The 15,890-nt window shown below is 38.8% G+C and overlaps 3 protein-coding genes across 9 annotated transcripts in view; 2 read left to right on the top strand and 1 right to left on the bottom strand.

The window, feature by feature from the left end:
- The window catches only part of LOC138058952 (zinc finger ZZ-type and EF-hand domain-containing protein 1-like), a 69,756-nt gene extending 67,921 nt beyond the window's left edge, over positions 1-1,835 (top strand). For both annotated transcript variants that reach the window (XM_068904420.1, XM_068904419.1), the window contains exons 86-88: positions 533-649; positions 734-762; positions 1,178-1,835. In XM_068904420.1, coding sequence (XP_068760521.1) covers positions 533-649; positions 734-762; positions 1,178-1,295 — 264 coding nt within the window. In that variant the 3' untranslated portion in view covers positions 1,296-1,835. The remainder of the gene's footprint in view (positions 1-532; positions 650-733; positions 763-1,177) is intronic.
- Positions 1,836-2,640: 805 nt separating this feature from the next.
- Positions 2,641-3,709, bottom strand: LOC138058953 (thiopurine S-methyltransferase-like). The gene has a single exon (XM_068904421.1). The coding sequence runs from the start codon at positions 3,599-3,601 to the stop codon at positions 2,825-2,827; it is 777 nt and encodes a 258-aa protein (XP_068760522.1). The 5' UTR covers positions 3,602-3,709; the 3' UTR covers positions 2,641-2,824.
- Positions 3,710-10,510: 6,801 nt separating this feature from the next.
- On the top strand, positions 10,511-15,890 carry LOC138058957 (uncharacterized). 6 transcript variants are annotated; one of them, XM_068904426.1, is made up of 6 exons: positions 10,534-10,574; positions 10,696-10,785; positions 12,051-12,078; positions 12,965-13,127; positions 13,767-14,085; positions 15,283-15,890. In XM_068904426.1, exons 4-6 carry the CDS (start codon positions 13,017-13,019, stop codon positions 15,660-15,662), a joined length of 810 nt encoding a protein of 269 aa, XP_068760527.1. In that variant the 5' UTR covers positions 10,534-10,574; positions 10,696-10,785; positions 12,051-12,078; positions 12,965-13,016; the 3' UTR covers positions 15,663-15,890. The 6 variants fall into 6 exon arrangements, with proteins under 6 accessions (XP_068760525.1, XP_068760527.1, XP_068760526.1 ...); XM_068904427.1 differs by having other exon boundaries at positions 10,553-10,578; XM_068904424.1 differs by lacking the exon at positions 12,051-12,078 and having other exon boundaries at positions 10,511-10,574.

The following is a 15,890-nucleotide window of genomic DNA, read 5'->3' as shown; positions in this document are numbered from 1 at the left end:
ATATATAGACACCTCAAACGTTCTGGCAGCTTCAGCGGGATTCGAGTCCATGACCTCTGCGATGCAGAGGTTGAAGCCGTTTCAATTTTACAGGTATTGATAAGAGACAGTTGCTTATATTGTCCAGGTAAATGCGAGGAACACTTCTCTCTTTCCGCCAATAATCTGCACTTCAAATATACATTTATGTCATTCGTCATGTCCTTTCACGGGAACACATGAGCCTAACAAATTGACCTGCTTCTAACTTGAGTGGCTTGGTATAGCTGGCAGTGTGTTGGAGCAGCGGCACCCGCACCCACATCGCAGTGGTCATGGGTTCGAATCCCGTTGAAGGCTCATGAATTTTTCAGGTGTCTTTAAGACGCAATTGCTTTAAGTCCTGATAAGTGCTCGTGCGAGGTTCACTTCTCTCTTTCGTACTGAATTAACTTGAGTTACAGCATTACTTTTGAGTCATTCGTCTTGACGTAAGGAAGTTTGGGAACTTGCAGCCACCTTCGTAACGGGCATTTTTTTTTCCTTTTCTCAGGCTGTTCAGAGGGTTGGCCTTATCGGTCTTGCTATTGGACAACCAAACAAAGCATCAGAAGCTCTAATAAAAGCTGCCGCGAATCTCGAGTCCAGTCGGAAAAAAGAAGACAAAAAGGTAGTTCATAGGTGTCACACAGTCGTGGAAATTTTAAAACGGGTCTATTTTTTAATAGTGATACCACTTTTTATTTATTCACAGGAAGAGACCAAGCCAATTTCCTCAGTAAGGTGAGTCTTGCTTAGTCGCGCGCGCTACAGCATCACTTTTCTATAACCATGATACTTTGACGAATTTGTTTTTCTCAGCCTGACAATTTGACTTGTATATGGGTTCCTGACAAGTAATGGAGTTCTGGTGCATCGTACTTATTTCTCAGAACTAGACTTGTTTTTTCCCTTGCGTCGATTCCGAAGGCTCCCAATTTCTTCTTTTGTTCCTATATTCATTTATTACTTATGAGTAAAACAGCCAATCAAATTGCCAAACTTGATGTATGTTGAAACTAGGAAAAGTAACTGGCCTCAAGTTACTGGATCCAAATTTTATCTAGTTTAAGGGGCTATGCCAAATTTTGAATGCCTGAGAAACATACACCCGAAAAATTCACGAGGCTAAGAGTTTGTTCACTTGTTTGTCCTATAGAGTGTCAGATTTCGAGCTTCCTTTTGCAATTACTATTACTGCGGACGAAAACGAAGATGATACGACAGGGGACGGTACCAGCGATGACTCGGATGACAGCAGCTCGTCTTGGAGCTAACCACGTGATCTGGATTTGTCGCGTGATCTTGAAATTAAAGCCCTGATGACATCGCAATTGATTGTCTGGAAAAGAAGAGTGAACGTGTTGAAATGCATCAGATAAATAGTTTTACTCTCTCCTTTGATTTTAAAGTTATATGATCTACGGTATGCTCTATTGTCATAACAGAATTAATTTTATCTGCCTTCTGTCAGGAGTATCTAACAGAAAAACAACCACATGCTGTATTCTTCGTTATTTTTTAAACGACAATCGCCACTTGTCCACGCTCTAACGATATTGTAGAAGAATTGAATTAATTAAAGCAGTTTTATTAAGCAGAAGAACTTAGCAGCATCATTTCTCGATGCTATAATTCAATAAATTTGAAAATGCTGTGGTTTTGAGGTGAAATGTTCCTTTACTTTCCGAAGAAAATGAAAATAAACATATTTTTCATGGTAGATTGTTTTGGGGGCTACAATAAAACGAAAGAAATAGTGTCGACTAAGTATATTAACAAATCTGCCGTTTAATAAAGCATTTCCTGCGCCTTGAGCAAGTTACGTGTAATGGTTCCGAATTTTGATTGGTTCATCGCATGTTAGGGTTAGGGAGTTGGTCACACGTCGCCCAATTGCAAATTGTTTTTCTGATCCTGTGAACCGGCATTGCAAGGTGGAAGGTACATGCAATGTGTCCCAATTTTATCGGAAGATATAGATCCTTCCATTCCCTGAAGCATAAATTAGTCGCAGGAAACAGAAGAAACTGACAGGATATGGTCCAATGAGGGAACTTGCTTTTTGAAGCTTTAGTTGACCATTAACGTAGCTGTTAAAGCAGTGAGACCTTCTTATTATTACCGCGGTTAGTGGCCATGTGTACTGGGTTCCATTGTACGTAGGGTTGGCGTGACTCACCCTGCGAGCAGAGCCTCCTTTTGTCTTTTTCTTTACTGAGGAGGAGAAAAGTAGGCTCTTCCCGAATCGCGTCAACTCTTTGAAGCCGCCGCAGCCCGAGCTTCTGGACTAGTCAATCTTGTTTTCTCTCGTCAAACCGGTTATTCCAGTGCGAGCGTACCTTCAGTGACAAAACCGATGGTTATAATTGAGCCCGCTGTACCATGAAAAACCAAGATGGCGGCGAGATCTGGCATATTAGGCTTGGGTTCGAGACTGTATCCTGGCAACATGCAGTGCATATTCAATAAAGATCTTACTCGATTCATGCAGAGCCTTTCTCGAGAACGCCAAAATCGAGCAAGCAAAAGAAAGGCTCTGCTAGCAGGGTTGGCGTGACTGCGATGAATGCAAATCATGCGTTTTAACTGACTAAAAACGACTTCTTGTGCACCAGATGCGTGGTGGAAAATACTATAATTGACCGGATTTCTTAGCGTAATACCTGAAACTGGCGGTTTTTTATAAATATAAATAGGTTCAAATCCGAACAATTTACAAAGGAGTCACGCTGAAAACAATCATGCTTCGATAGAAGGCAAAGTTGATGTACAGACCTAAAACAACTAACTTGTAATTTAAGGTTCAGATTATTCTCATTATGTCCATAAAGTAATAGTGCATTGACATGGCTAGATTTTGAACGTATTCATTGCAAGACTCTCCAGTTTGCTCGTCTGACCCCGTCACATCACCTGGCATCTGATCTTTGCCGAGAAATCGAATCGCGCACCTTTCCCCAAATAGATCAACGAGACTTTTCTCCGAGACAAACTTAAACGATGTGGACATTTCTTCCAGGGATTCAGGAGCAAAAAATTCAAGAAAGTATCGACCTTTGGGTTTAAGGCAGGCCAGCGTGATATCTCTGTACTGCTTTATGCGTTCTTCATTCATCATGTTAATGGCTGTCATAGATCCACGATCCCAGATGCAATCGAACTGGCCTCCGGCAACTTCCGCTGAGAAATCAAAGATACTGCATTCATAAAGCGATATATCTTTTTCTCGGGCCTTGAAAACGGTTCCTTGCGTTTCCGAGTTCAATGGTCCGTTCACTGAAACTTGTTTCTCACTGAAAGTAAGTTTGTTGTCGCTGAAGAATAGTTCTATTCCTTTTCGAACCAGTTCCACCCCGACTACAGAGTGTCCCTGATCGGCCAGCCAAATCATATCCAAAGATTTCCCACATAATGGGACTAGAATTCGAAGATTATTTCTTCCGTCAGTGAATTCATGGTGGTGTTTGATAAGCATGGCGTTAACTTCGTTTGTGTGGAATTCGGGGTCGTCAGTCTTCCAATCCTGCTCCCATGTTTCTTTGCTTTCAAAATCGAATGTGGACAATTCTTCGAGATCCATCTGTTCGTTAAAGATTTACGTTGCAGGATACATCCAACCAACGAATTAGTCTGATAAGTCGGAACGAAATTACCGCGGAACAACCCCGTGGAAAGTAGGGACTGTGGTGTTTTGACGTCTCTTTATAAATTCTAATTTATTTTTTTACTCTTATTGTTATTTAAATAATCGTAGGGTGGTTCAATTTGCATGATCAAAACAAATTGCTCGAGCGTGATCACGAAGAAAGCGCTGTCAAAACAATGGATCAAGGAAAGAGAAAAGAAATATCGTGGTAAATTTTGAAGTTTCTGCAAACTGCTCATTGGGAATCAGGCTGTTACTAGGCTCCCCTTCCTCCTCGAAACTAGCCTTTTGTGTTAAGGACGTTCGCGCGAAAATTTTCTAACATTGATTTTTTTCTGCAAATTTTACCATTGAAAGATGATGAGTTAGTGATGTCAGAAATGTAAAAAAAATGGGGGTCACCGACTTCATTTTGGAGAGAACTTGACAGGAAAAACACACTAAATCTGAAAAAATCCGGCTTCTTTAGCGAATAAGGCCAAAGTGTCTGTAAGCCCAAAAATATTGCAATTACATCTTTGAAGTGAAATGTTCTCTACCAAACTTCGTTTAAGTGGACCCATCAAGTGAATTTAGTTTACTGTTGAGGTTCCTTAAAGAACAAGTTCATAGTTTCATGCGCCTTGCACCCGCAAGATGGCATTTTTGTTCATTTTTGGACAACGTGGAGATAATTGTAAATAAAATCTGTTTCTGAAAAGAAAAGTAGGGGTCAAGTAGTAAAACCGGTTTAGGCAGCGCGCGCATCATATTTTTGACAATTGAGCCTTCAGTATGGAAATCAATATGGCGTCTAGGAGTGCAACAGCTTGCGCATATTCATCTAGACGCTCCGTGAGCGTACACTGGGTTGCCTGAGGTACGTGTTACGCAAAAACAGAAGGCACTGAGTTGGGTGGTATTGAACTACAGTGTTCCAGTTAAATTTTTCAAGTTGGGGGTCATTAAGGGGTCACCCAGACGTCGTGCCAGCAGAGGCCCTTTGGTTCACACGTTAATTATTTTGTAATGTCCTGTCCCATTTTGAGGTCTTATTTTTTTAAGCTTTGGTATTAAATTCAGTATAAAGATAACGAAACCCGCTCTTGAGTAAAACTCACTCGTTTCTTCTTAAAATAGTCTGCAAAAAACTAACTGCGAATTACTCTGACGGACGTTTACCTGCATGTCATGCGTGTCTTGCAGTTGCACTAAGCAAAAGTTTATTGCACACACTAAGGAAGGACTGAAGATGTTGTTTCCGTTTCATAATTCCTTCTCTTTTCGGTCTAATCTGATGCCAGGTCAAAAAATTGTTTGGCTTTACGTTTTCACCAAAAGGTACTGTAAAATCCGGGAATTAACAGTAAAAGACAAGCCAAAAGACAGATGAAAAAAATAACAAAGTTTTTATATATACTCTGAATCGAATTCTCATCGAAAGATTAATGACCATCGATCGTAAAAACACGAAAATTTCTGCAATTTCTGACGTCTATGAATCAAGGGGATGGTCATGATGTTCTGTCAAAAGGAAGAAATTGATCAGTTGCAAAAATAGTGGAGTCACTTCACCTTCTTGGGGCGTTATTAATTTCCCTATTATTTCTCACACTGCAGCCCCCCTCCCCCCCTTATCAATGTTGCTAGCAAGACAGAAAAATGTTGGAAACTGAAGCAGCCAACATTGAAAGGGGAAGAGGGGAGAGGAAATGGGAAAGGTTTAAATTCTAGATACGACGGCCATTGGAAGCTAGAATAGGTGGTTTTTAATGAAAGTGTCTCAACAATTTTGCAACTTGTTGTAGGCAACCATAAAGGTGCACGTGATCACCTTGTGTCAACTGAATGAACTACGGAAAGAATTTTAATCATTCGTCGTTTTTAGGGTAAAACAACGTTCTTTTTAGCCGAGAAACTTCCGTCTTTGGTTTCTTAATTTTATTGTAAAGTAACTGCAGAATACCCTGCCACTCGAACAAAGTTCTGCGTAGCCGGCTACGCGGTACACAGAAACTATTAAATTCAAGTTGAAGTATGTAATTTATTCAAGTAACAATAAATTGCCAATTGAAAATGGCTATCTTAGAAGCTCGGTACGCGGTACGGGGAAGATACTCAATTCAAGATGGAAGGCTACCTTAGAAGCCGGTTACGCGGTACGCAGTGAGATAATCAATTCGAGCGCTTAGGCTTAATCTGTAAACGAGTGCAGGAGGCCTTCATTGTAGGGTTCCTGGCACTCACCCGGACGATCGTACTTTACTTAATTATGATTCCATTTTACAGTTGTGTGCTTAGTTACCTGGTCTATGGATAAAAGCTCAGGACTGCAGTGAACCATATCAGTTCAAAAAACATTTCAATTTGTTGTGCTCAGCAAAGCGACATCACGTTAAACACAGTCATAATCCACGCCATAAGAAAAACTCCTTTAATTGCTTCCAAAGACTTTAAAAATGTTGCTCCTGGGTAATCAGTAACACTTGTTAAGATCTGCTTTTCCCGCATAGTCAGTAAACCGCGCACCCTTCACATAAGAACCATTTCGGGCTGAAATTTCGAAGTAGGTGATTAATTTCCAAAGTAATATAAAGTCAATCTGTTTTATTTTCTTGTAAATAACTGACAATACAGTACTCTGTAATACTGTACAGTAGAGTGAAATACAGTCTGTAACTAAAAGTGTACAATAAACAATAACATGTGCATAACTCAGCACTATTTTGTATGATTTATGTGCGTTTTGATGTTTGCGCTCTACTATACTCCATGTAACTAGCATGAAAATGTGTAAATAATTTAATATACAAGGTCACGCCCACCAATACAAGTACTTTTTTGTTACATTAAGGAGGCTCCCTACAATAAAATTTAGCCTATACCATTAAACTTTAGACGGCCACAGTTCTTATATGCAGGCACCTACAGCTTTGAAACTTTAACCACATACTCAGTAGAGAAAGTTTGAAGTTTGTAAAAATTTAGTTGAGATGGCGTTCTAGGTTACCAGGGCAACGAAACAGTGACGTCATGGTTTTTGATTAGCAGCAATTTTACGCTTTATTCGATCTAAACTTTTGAAATGATACGCAGGGTACTAATCCTGAGGTGTTTGTCTAACGTTTGACGAAGTTTGAAGAAAATCGTAAAGGCCGATTTTAAGTTATTCGAGAGTGAAGTTTTTACACCTAAAATACTTAATTTGCCGTTATTCTTACAATAACTTTCAAAAGAAGCGCTGTTTTAATATATAGAAGAATCGCTTGTCATGCAAGTCTTCAAGAGGTATCAAGCTAGCTCTCCGTGAAATTTCATGATATAAACTGCTTTTGATGGCCGTTGACAAACTTAAACGGAAAGCATTATATTTTGCGTAATTTCGTCAAACTTCGTTCCCAGAACGTCTGGCGGTCTAGCTGAAAAACTGGTCGATGAATTTTTTTTAAAATCCTGTATTCTGTAATTAAGCATATTTCCAAATAACTTGCCACGCACCGACAGAATTGAAGTTTTTAAGACACTGAAAAAAAATCCAAAGTTCGGTATATTCTTTGAATCTCCGCTCACGTTTCTACACTCTCTTTGTGTACACCACTCGAGCTGGCTCTTCCACATTCCAGCATGCAAAACTGGTTCCACTAATGAGTCCCAAGTATCACTTTGGTCACGCTCGCGTGGTAACGCGTCGTGTTGGAAAATCACTTTTCACTTGTTTAGCCTGAAAAATGTTGCGTTTGAAAGCTTCAGCCTTTCTCTTCTTGATTTCTCCTCGGAAAACCATTTTTTTTCTTCTAACACGACGCGTTACCACGCGAGCGTGACCAAAGAATATACCGAACTTTGGGATTTTTTTTCAGTGTCTTAAAAACTTCAATTCTGTCGGCGCGAGGCAAGTTATTTGGAAATATGCTTAATTACAGAATACAGGATTTTAAAAAAAATTCATCGACCAGTTTTTCAGCTAGACCGCCAGACGTTCTGGGAACGAAGTTTGACGAAATTACGCAAAATATAATGCTTTCCGTTTAAGTTTGTCAACGGCCATCAAAAGCAGTTTATATCATGAAATTTCACGGAGAGCTAGCTTGATACCTCTTAAAGACTTGCATGACAAGCGATTCTTCTATATATTAAAAACAGCGCTTCTTTTGAAAGTTATTGTAAGAGTAACGGCAAATTGAGTATTTTAGGCGTAAAAACTTCTCTCTCGAATACCTTAAAATCGGCTTTTACGATCTTCTTCAAACTTTGTCAAACGTTAGACAAACACCTCAGGATTAATACCTTGCGTATCATTTCAAAAGTTTAGATCGAATAAAGCGTAAAATTGCTGCTAATCAAAAATCATGACGTCACTGTTTCGTTGCCCTGGTAACCTAGAACGCCATCACAACTAAAATTTTTACAAACTTTAAACTTCCTCTAGTACTTGGTTAAGGTTTCAAAGCTGTAGGTGGTTGCATATAAGAACTGTGGCCGTCTAAAGTTTAATGGTATAGGCTAAATTTTTTGTAGGGAGCCTCCTTAAGAACCGTTTTAAGAACCTAGATAGCCTGATTTCAAGTTAAGCACCATTTATATAAGAACCTGTTCAGGCTGACCTGAAAAAATCTAGCTTCTTATACGCGGGGTTTTACCGTACTTTAAAAATTCACTGCCACTTCTACTACTGCTACTACTGCTACAACTGCTACTGCTACTACTACTACTACTAGTACTGCTGTTGCTACTACTACTACTACTACTACTTCTACTACTACTACTGCTGCTGCTGCAATTGCTACTATTCAGTACTACTACTACTACTACTTTAGAATTTTCTACTTCCTCAAATCCCATAATACTCCTTGTTCACTCCCCATCATTTTGCATAGGCATTGTTTTCGATTTCTCTTGGGACATCTTCCTTTATTTCTTTTATAAATCATCATTTTTCCTTTTCGAATAAGTAATATGTGAAAAATGTTGTATCTCCAAATGTTCTTCAGTACAAACCGAATGTTTTCGACATTAAGTGATCATCAGGGCCCGGTTGTTCACAAGCCGATTAACGTTAATTCCAGATTAAGAATTAACCAAGGAGTTTATTTCTCTACTCCCAAATGCTGTTCAACGTTGATATTCGGCAAAACTTGACATTAGAAGGAGTCATCAATCCTAAAAAAACAAAAATGAGCACAAGAAAATTTCGCAAAAAGTTGAAAACAAGAAATAAACGTTTACGCTAATCCTGGATTAAGTTAATCGGCTTTCGAACAACCGGGCCCAGGGTATTAGCCTACCATCCACTAGACCCATATTTATATCATTTAGGTAATTCCGGAATTCGGGAAGGATTGTCGCGAAGGTAATGAGCAGGTTCAGAGTAATTAGAAGTTTTGGAATATTCGTCACCACACGTACGCAGTGCGTGCCTACTTTTTTAATACTGTTAAATCGGGTAACTTTCAAAATGAAGTTTCTCAACAAAGCAACCTGTAGTCATAGAATTGCGAGTTACCAAGTTCACATCAAGCAAAAACTCCTGACGTTAACATTTCGAAGTACTGTAACAATAAAGCACAAAGGAACAGAATACATCAGCGTGAAATGAATTACAGGATACCGTAATGAAAATGTGACAGGTTTTCAACTTGATTCCTTCCTTTCATAATAATATACATTAAAAAATTACTCGATTCTGATTGGCTGAGAGCAGTGCAGTTCAAGTGTAACAGTCGAAAAGTGTGATACCAGTGCAAATTACACATCGAAATTCTGGATTATGATTGGCTAATAAACAATAGGGTTTGGTCAGAACCAATCAAATTTTTTGTTTTGAAATCAAGCGTGCCCCCTGGATGGCGCAATTTATGGCGCAATTTTTTCATGATTGCCTGATACGCGTGCGTTTTTGTCTGCTTAACCATCTCGAATTTTTTCAGGTATATTATTAATAAGTAATCACCACATGATTTTTCTCGTGCAATTTGGAATAAATCAGCACTTGTAAATTGTTTTCAAAGACTACAAATTGCACTCGCCTTACGGGCATGCGCAATTTTGGTCGTCTTTGAAAAAATTTGCTCGTGCTTACTTATTCCAGAAAGAAAAGCAACATATTATCAAAGTCTTGATGAACAATAACTATCCCTTGCAATTTAACAGTGTTAAATCTGGTAACTCCATAATATGTTTGTTTGCGAGAGCACAAGATTGTACAATGACGCCTTTCGATGAATGTGGCGCAAACTAAACCGAACCAGACCGTACAATGCTGGCCTGTGAGAGTTTAATAAACTCCTGTTTGTGCAACCTGCACTTGAAACGCAAGCCGTCTGTAGCAAAACTGGCTTGCGTGTTCTGAAGAGGAAAATTAATTCCCCGTTTGAAACGTCAGAGACCTGTAGGAGAAAAATCGGGTTTTCACAAGGCACAGGACATAGCTGCCATACAAACAAAAAAGACTTCCCTTTTGAACGGAAAAATAAAACTTTCGCTCAAATGATCGACCACGAAGAACCCCAGAAAATATTTCCACTGAATCAGACAAAGGAGAGCGGAAACTGGAGCATAACCTTTCAGTAAACCACGTGATAGCTTCTCGGTTCTTTCGTGTAGCCGTACCCTCACTCCGTTTTTCTTTCGGGGAGAGGGTACGGCTACACTTAGGCTATCGCATACAAACAAATCAGTCGATGGCATAGTGCGGCTTTCACACTTTTTGAAAGCCACACAAAAATCATTTGAATCCAATTTGAACCCAATTTCCCCCACCACTACCCCTGCAAAGGTCGAACTCCCCACCTTACCAATCGAATTCCCCACTTCCCGGGCCCAGAAAATAGTCAAATGCCCGGGGTTTGACCGGGGTTTGGGGGGGAGAGATGATTAAGTTTCGATTTGATCGTCGCACGACCCCGTCACACCTCAAACGCCCTTGTTGGCAAGTAATATTTCTTATTTTCGTTTTTTTGGTATAATTAATTAAAACAATTATTTACCAGATGCGGATAAACGTGGCGGATATTTTCGCGAATAATTTTATGATTTTGGAATCCTTCAAGGGATAGAGCTGAGCAGAAAAGCCAAGTTCAAAAGGTATTGAAACGCCTTGGATCAGGGCAGAAGTCTGCAAATTTGACTCGGAACTTGAGGTAAGACAATATGGTAGAAAGAATTAATATTTGATTAAAGTTACCGTGAGATGAAATGGCTGATATATGTTGGTGATCTAGAACAACGACTGAATGAAGATGTGCTCATTTTTGGAGTTTAACGCCTTGTATCATCGTGTTGGAGGCACTTGAATTTAATAAGGAGACTCGGATACTAAAAGAAGGAATTACCTACAATTAGCTACAATGACCTGCTAACAATCAAAGAGAAAGAGCAAAGAGGATCAGGGTGAAGAGTTTGGTGAGCGCAAAACATCATTTGTGTGTCAATTTCGTGACGCATTAAGGCCATTGCATGACAGACCAAATCACGACAGCAATTACGCACGTGGCCCTGAAGACATAAAATTAATAAACTGCAAAAAGACCCTTGGATGGTTTTCCTTTGTTTTAAATTGAAAATGTCCAAATATCAACGCTTTACTTAGCAACGATTAAGTCTTGATTAGAACAGGAAAAAAAATGAAGAGAAGATTATAAATGACCATAAATAAGTTATTCTTCCTGCAATGTTTTGATTGGTTCAGAGTGCACAAAAAAAGTTTCAACTTGCTCAGCAACGAGGTTTTGATTGGGTCAAAGCACAGTGGAATGTTTTTAACCTCTGTACTGCAGACATGATGCATTTCCCTCAGAGCTGCAAATTATCTTTTATTTTAGCTCATTACAGGTCATTGGCTCATTTTCGCTTATAATGTACCTCATTCTAGGTCACTGTACCTCATTGCAGTTAACTGTTGCTCATTGTAGCTCATTGTAGGTCATAGTAGCCCATTGAAGAGCTCTCATTGTAGCGCTCTCATTGTAGATCATTGTGGGTCATTGTAGGTCATTGTAACTCACTGTAGGTCATTCCATGTTTTAAGTTATACGATTAAGGAAGAAAAGTCATATATGGATAAGGGTCTTAATAACCAGACTACGTACAACAGTTTTCTCAGGAAACTAGATAATATCTTCCCAGAAGATCATCTCCTCCAGGGACTACCCTCTGCTTTCAAAAACTGCCATTGACTGATGATTAACTTATTTCTTGACAGAATCAGTTGCAAAATTTGAGGACACCATCTTTGACCGCTGTTATTCATTGTAACATTCCACCTCTTAATATTAAGTTTAGCTTTATTTCAGTGAAATCTACTTTGCAGCTGTTGTTTTATGCTCGTCACGCAATGTGGGTATCATGACGATTCCAAACACTTTAATATCAAAACTCTTATTGTTGATATTTTGATTTCTTGTAGAGCCCATTACTTTAGTCAGATCTCACAGGTGATTCTTAAGATCTTCATTTCATCTTAAATCAGATGCAAAAATTATATGTTTACTTGATTTTATGGCTGTGTTTATTGTCCGCACTTGATTACCCCAGTACCTTGAAAAGAGTACAATTTGGTATAGTATGCTTTTTACTCCTCTTGTCCTTTTAGAATAAAGAAATTTTGTTGAGTGTAGTAGGAACATAATATATTCTAATTAATGAAGATGTTTGCACAGTTTCCCACCCGTGGTATATCAAACAGTATAATGCTTTCTCTGCTTGGGTATGTAAATGAAAGTTAAGAAGTGATGTTTGATGATTATGTTTTCTTTTTCCTTTAAAGTGGTACTACGACCAAAAAAAGATTTCTTTTTTTTCTTTGGATTTCAAAACTATGTTAACTAAACACTAAATGATCCAAGTTTTAAGTTCTGATTTTAAAAAGACACCTGTTTACTTTAACTGCAATTTTCTTATTTATTGGTCCGCCATTACTAACTTTAAAATCTTGAGAGAGCTGGGTCGAGGAGAAAATGACGTCAAAGACTCACTAGTTTTAGAATGCAATGCGTGTGTACGCGGCTGAATTAATATGCAGCACGGGAGTTACGGGCTTTCAGATTTTTAAACCCGTGTTTTGCATATATAATAAATTGCGTTTACACGCTGAAATTTTAAGCTAGTGAGTAAATGACGTCATTTTCTCTAGATCCAACCCTCTGGTGCTCAATCGCTCAGTTTTGAACGTGAGTAATGGCGGACCGTGAAATCCAAAACTTACACTCAAAATAAACAGCCTTTGGATAAAACTCAAAGCTCAAAATTTTGCCAGTTAGGTGTTAAGCAAACACGCTTTCAAAATCTGAAGAAAAAAAGGATATGATTTTTTGATCATAGTACCACTTTAAGAAGAGTGAGGTTGCAGTGGTGTTGGAGGAGAGCAAACAAGATGGCTACTCTTGCTGTGCCCTTTATTCCAAACGAATTAATTGGCAAGATTGTAGTGTTCTTGCCCCTAAAGGATGTGCATAGTTGTATGCTGGTCTGCAAAGAATGGCAAGTAAGTTTCACCCTTTAATATGATGGCCTTTTATACCTAATGTTATATACATGCTTCACATAAGTTTGAAAGTAGCCTTCAATTAATCTCTTGCAGGGTTTGTGACTCATCCTTTTAAAATGCTCTTACTCCAGTGCATAATTTACTTGTCAATGTATCAGGGGCACCCAACGAGAATATAGTTCAAAACCACTTAGACATAGACTTGTGAAACATATGTTAGTATTTAAAAAGTAGATATAGGCATACTTTTATCCTCTAAAAATTTTTCATTTGTTCGGATTTCCTAGCTGAAAGTCTAGTGATCCGAAAATTATAGGGATTAAAACTTACCTTTTCGAAAATTTCAGCCAGAGAAACGGCTCCCGAAAATTCTAGGTGACCTTTTTAGGGTAAAAATCCGTTTAAAAATGGGCAATTACACCATCTTTAGGATGTTCGAAAATGCTAGGACAGGCAGGCCGGGAAGAAATTTTACAACAAACGTTCCGAAAATTCTAGATCTCAAATCGTCTTCCGAACAGATATTTTCCGAAAATTGACGTTGGGTGCCCCTGATGTATTCATTTGCAAGATTTGGATTGGCCTCCTTAGCTAAAAGGGGGTCATTATTCATCCTTTATTACAATCTGTTTGCAGGAACTCCTTTCATCAAAACAGTTTTGGAAGAATTATTACGGTTTATTGCATATTGACTGCAGTGATGAAGAAAATCCAACAGGTCATTTAAAGAGTTGGCTAGAACCTGATTGTTTCTATTGTTACTGGGATGAAAATGAAGACAAGTCAAACATTTACGTGTTCTCTGAACCCCCAAAACGTTGGAAATGTGGCATAATTCACTTATCAGACTTCACACTTGAGTCATGCCAGGATATCAAATATAAAGATTTTTTCTATGCTGTAAGGATTCTCATGCGGATACAAAAAGCTGCAACAGAGCTAGAATTAGATTGTGGTAAGAATGTTTTCATAGCTTTTATGTTTCTGATATATACTTCCGATATATACTTCCTAATGTTTACAGGCAAACAATTCTGCCAATCTATGAGGCTTTCCAAGGATTTATACAAAACATGGACCAAAGGTCCATGGACCACCCTTGTGGACCCAGTCCATGGATTACCCCTGTGGACCACCCCTACTTTTGTAAATTCAATATGTGTTACAAGCAGGAAAATCTTAAGATAAAAGAGAGAAGTGATCCTCACACTTAATACCTGGACAAATTATTGTTCTGTTATAGACACCTGAAAAATTCAGGCGGCTCCAACAGGATTCAAACCCCTGAGCTCTGCAATGCCATTGCAATGCTCTGCCAAATGAACTATGAAGCCATTCTGTTGGGAGCAGGTCAATTTTTTGGACTCCTTTGTTCCGGTGAAAGACTCAATGAATGAAATGATGATGTATACTTGAAGTGTGGGTTATAGACGGAAGTGAAAAGTGACCCTTGCACTTATCTGCAGTGGAAAAGGATGGCAAGGCGAGGATCTGGCAAGGATGGCACTTCTCTTTTTCTGCCTCTGACACATGTTGAATTTACAAAAAGAGGGGCAGTTCCATGGACCAGATCCACAGGGAGGTCCATGTTTTGTAAATGCCGTCTTCCAAGGGGATCAGTTCTCTAGCCCTTTTAAGATTTTTTTCAGACAAGTAGTGGCTTCCATGGCAAATACACTGCATTTTTTCACGTGCTGCACATCATTTTCTTCTCAAACCCACTGTTTTGTGGCCTACAGATCAGTTTTGAATGTGAATGGGGGCAACTTGTCATAAAATTAACAGCCTCTGGATTGAAATCAAAGCTCAAAATTTTGCCAGTCAGGTGTTGAGCAAACAAACTTTTAAAATTTGAAGTGAAAGTAAGTGTTTTGTGGTCACAGTACCACTAAAGGTAAAGTCTCTTTATTTAACATCGGTAGTTCCTTCACACCACTCCCTCTGTCAGTGCTTCGTTTCAAGGGGATTTGAAGCTATAGCTACACGGATCAGAGGAAAGTAGAAACAGACGTTGAAGTCACCAAGGATTGAACCCAGGGACCTCTTGCTCCAAAATCCATGCTTTAGCCATCTGAGCCACGACTGCTTCTTAAAATGGACAAAGTCATTTTTAATTAAAAGTGTTCTTCAAACAGAACTATCTTGTTTTTAGGTGCTTTTGGAAATGAGTCAGATGGAGTGGTTGAAGTCTGCTTGTTTCCATGGAACAAGGATTCGCTTCCAACGGCAGAAGATATCAGCAATCTTTTCCACTTTAATCCAAAGATGTGTGAAGATCCTTTCACTGACTCCGAAGTCCCAGATGAAGACAATGATGATGAGGATGATCAAGCATCTTGGAATACCTTGCGTTCATTTAGTGATGACAAGGAAAAAGCAATGATTTTCTTTGATTGGCTCAAGAAAGTCTTCATTCCTTTTGTGCGCATTGTTATTGGATGTGAAAAGATGAATCCAGTCCCATGTTTTATACTGGCACAGCTTTCACCAGGGTGGGTGGGTGGTGTCCTCACATCTTTAGTTCTGACTTAATTTTGTCTCATTATGGGCAGCAGTGGTTAAAACTGCTGCACTTTCATGCATGTGCCAAACAAAATGACATGTGAAACATTGACCATTCGGCTTATCATCTGGTAATCAGTTGCCTTAAAGCCAATGGAATTCTATGGCACTGCAAACTTACTTTTCTATAAAACGAAATTGTTTAAAAAATTGTCATAGTTTAAGTCAAATAAATAAATCATTAATTCTTATTAATAA

The sequence above is a fragment of the Montipora capricornis genome, chromosome 8, assembly GCF_036669925.1.
Source record: "Montipora capricornis isolate CH-2021 chromosome 8, ASM3666992v2, whole genome shotgun sequence".
NCBI classification, from domain to species: domain Eukaryota; kingdom Metazoa; phylum Cnidaria; class Anthozoa; order Scleractinia; family Acroporidae; genus Montipora; species Montipora capricornis.
Note: the sequence above shows the minus strand (reverse complement) of the source record. Positions and strands in the feature narration are given on the sequence as shown.

Bases quoted from the DNA above. Each gene is read 5' to 3' on its own strand.
- LOC138058957 (XM_068904424.1), top strand. From the start codon at position 10,516: ATGATTAAGTTTCGATTTGATCGTCGCACGACCCCGTCACACCTCAAA. The intron at 10,575-10,695 runs GCAAGTAATATT...GAATCCTTCAAG, and splicing joins CACCTCAAACGCCCTTGTTG to GGATAGAGCTGAGCAGAAAA. The intron at 10,786-12,964 runs GTAAGACAATAT...TTTTGATCATAG, and splicing joins AATTTGACTCGGAACTTGAG to TACCACTTTAAGAAGAGTGA.
- LOC138058953 (XM_068904421.1), bottom strand. From the start codon at position 3,601: ATGGATCTCGAAGAATTGTCCACATTCGATTTTGAAAGCAAAGAAACA.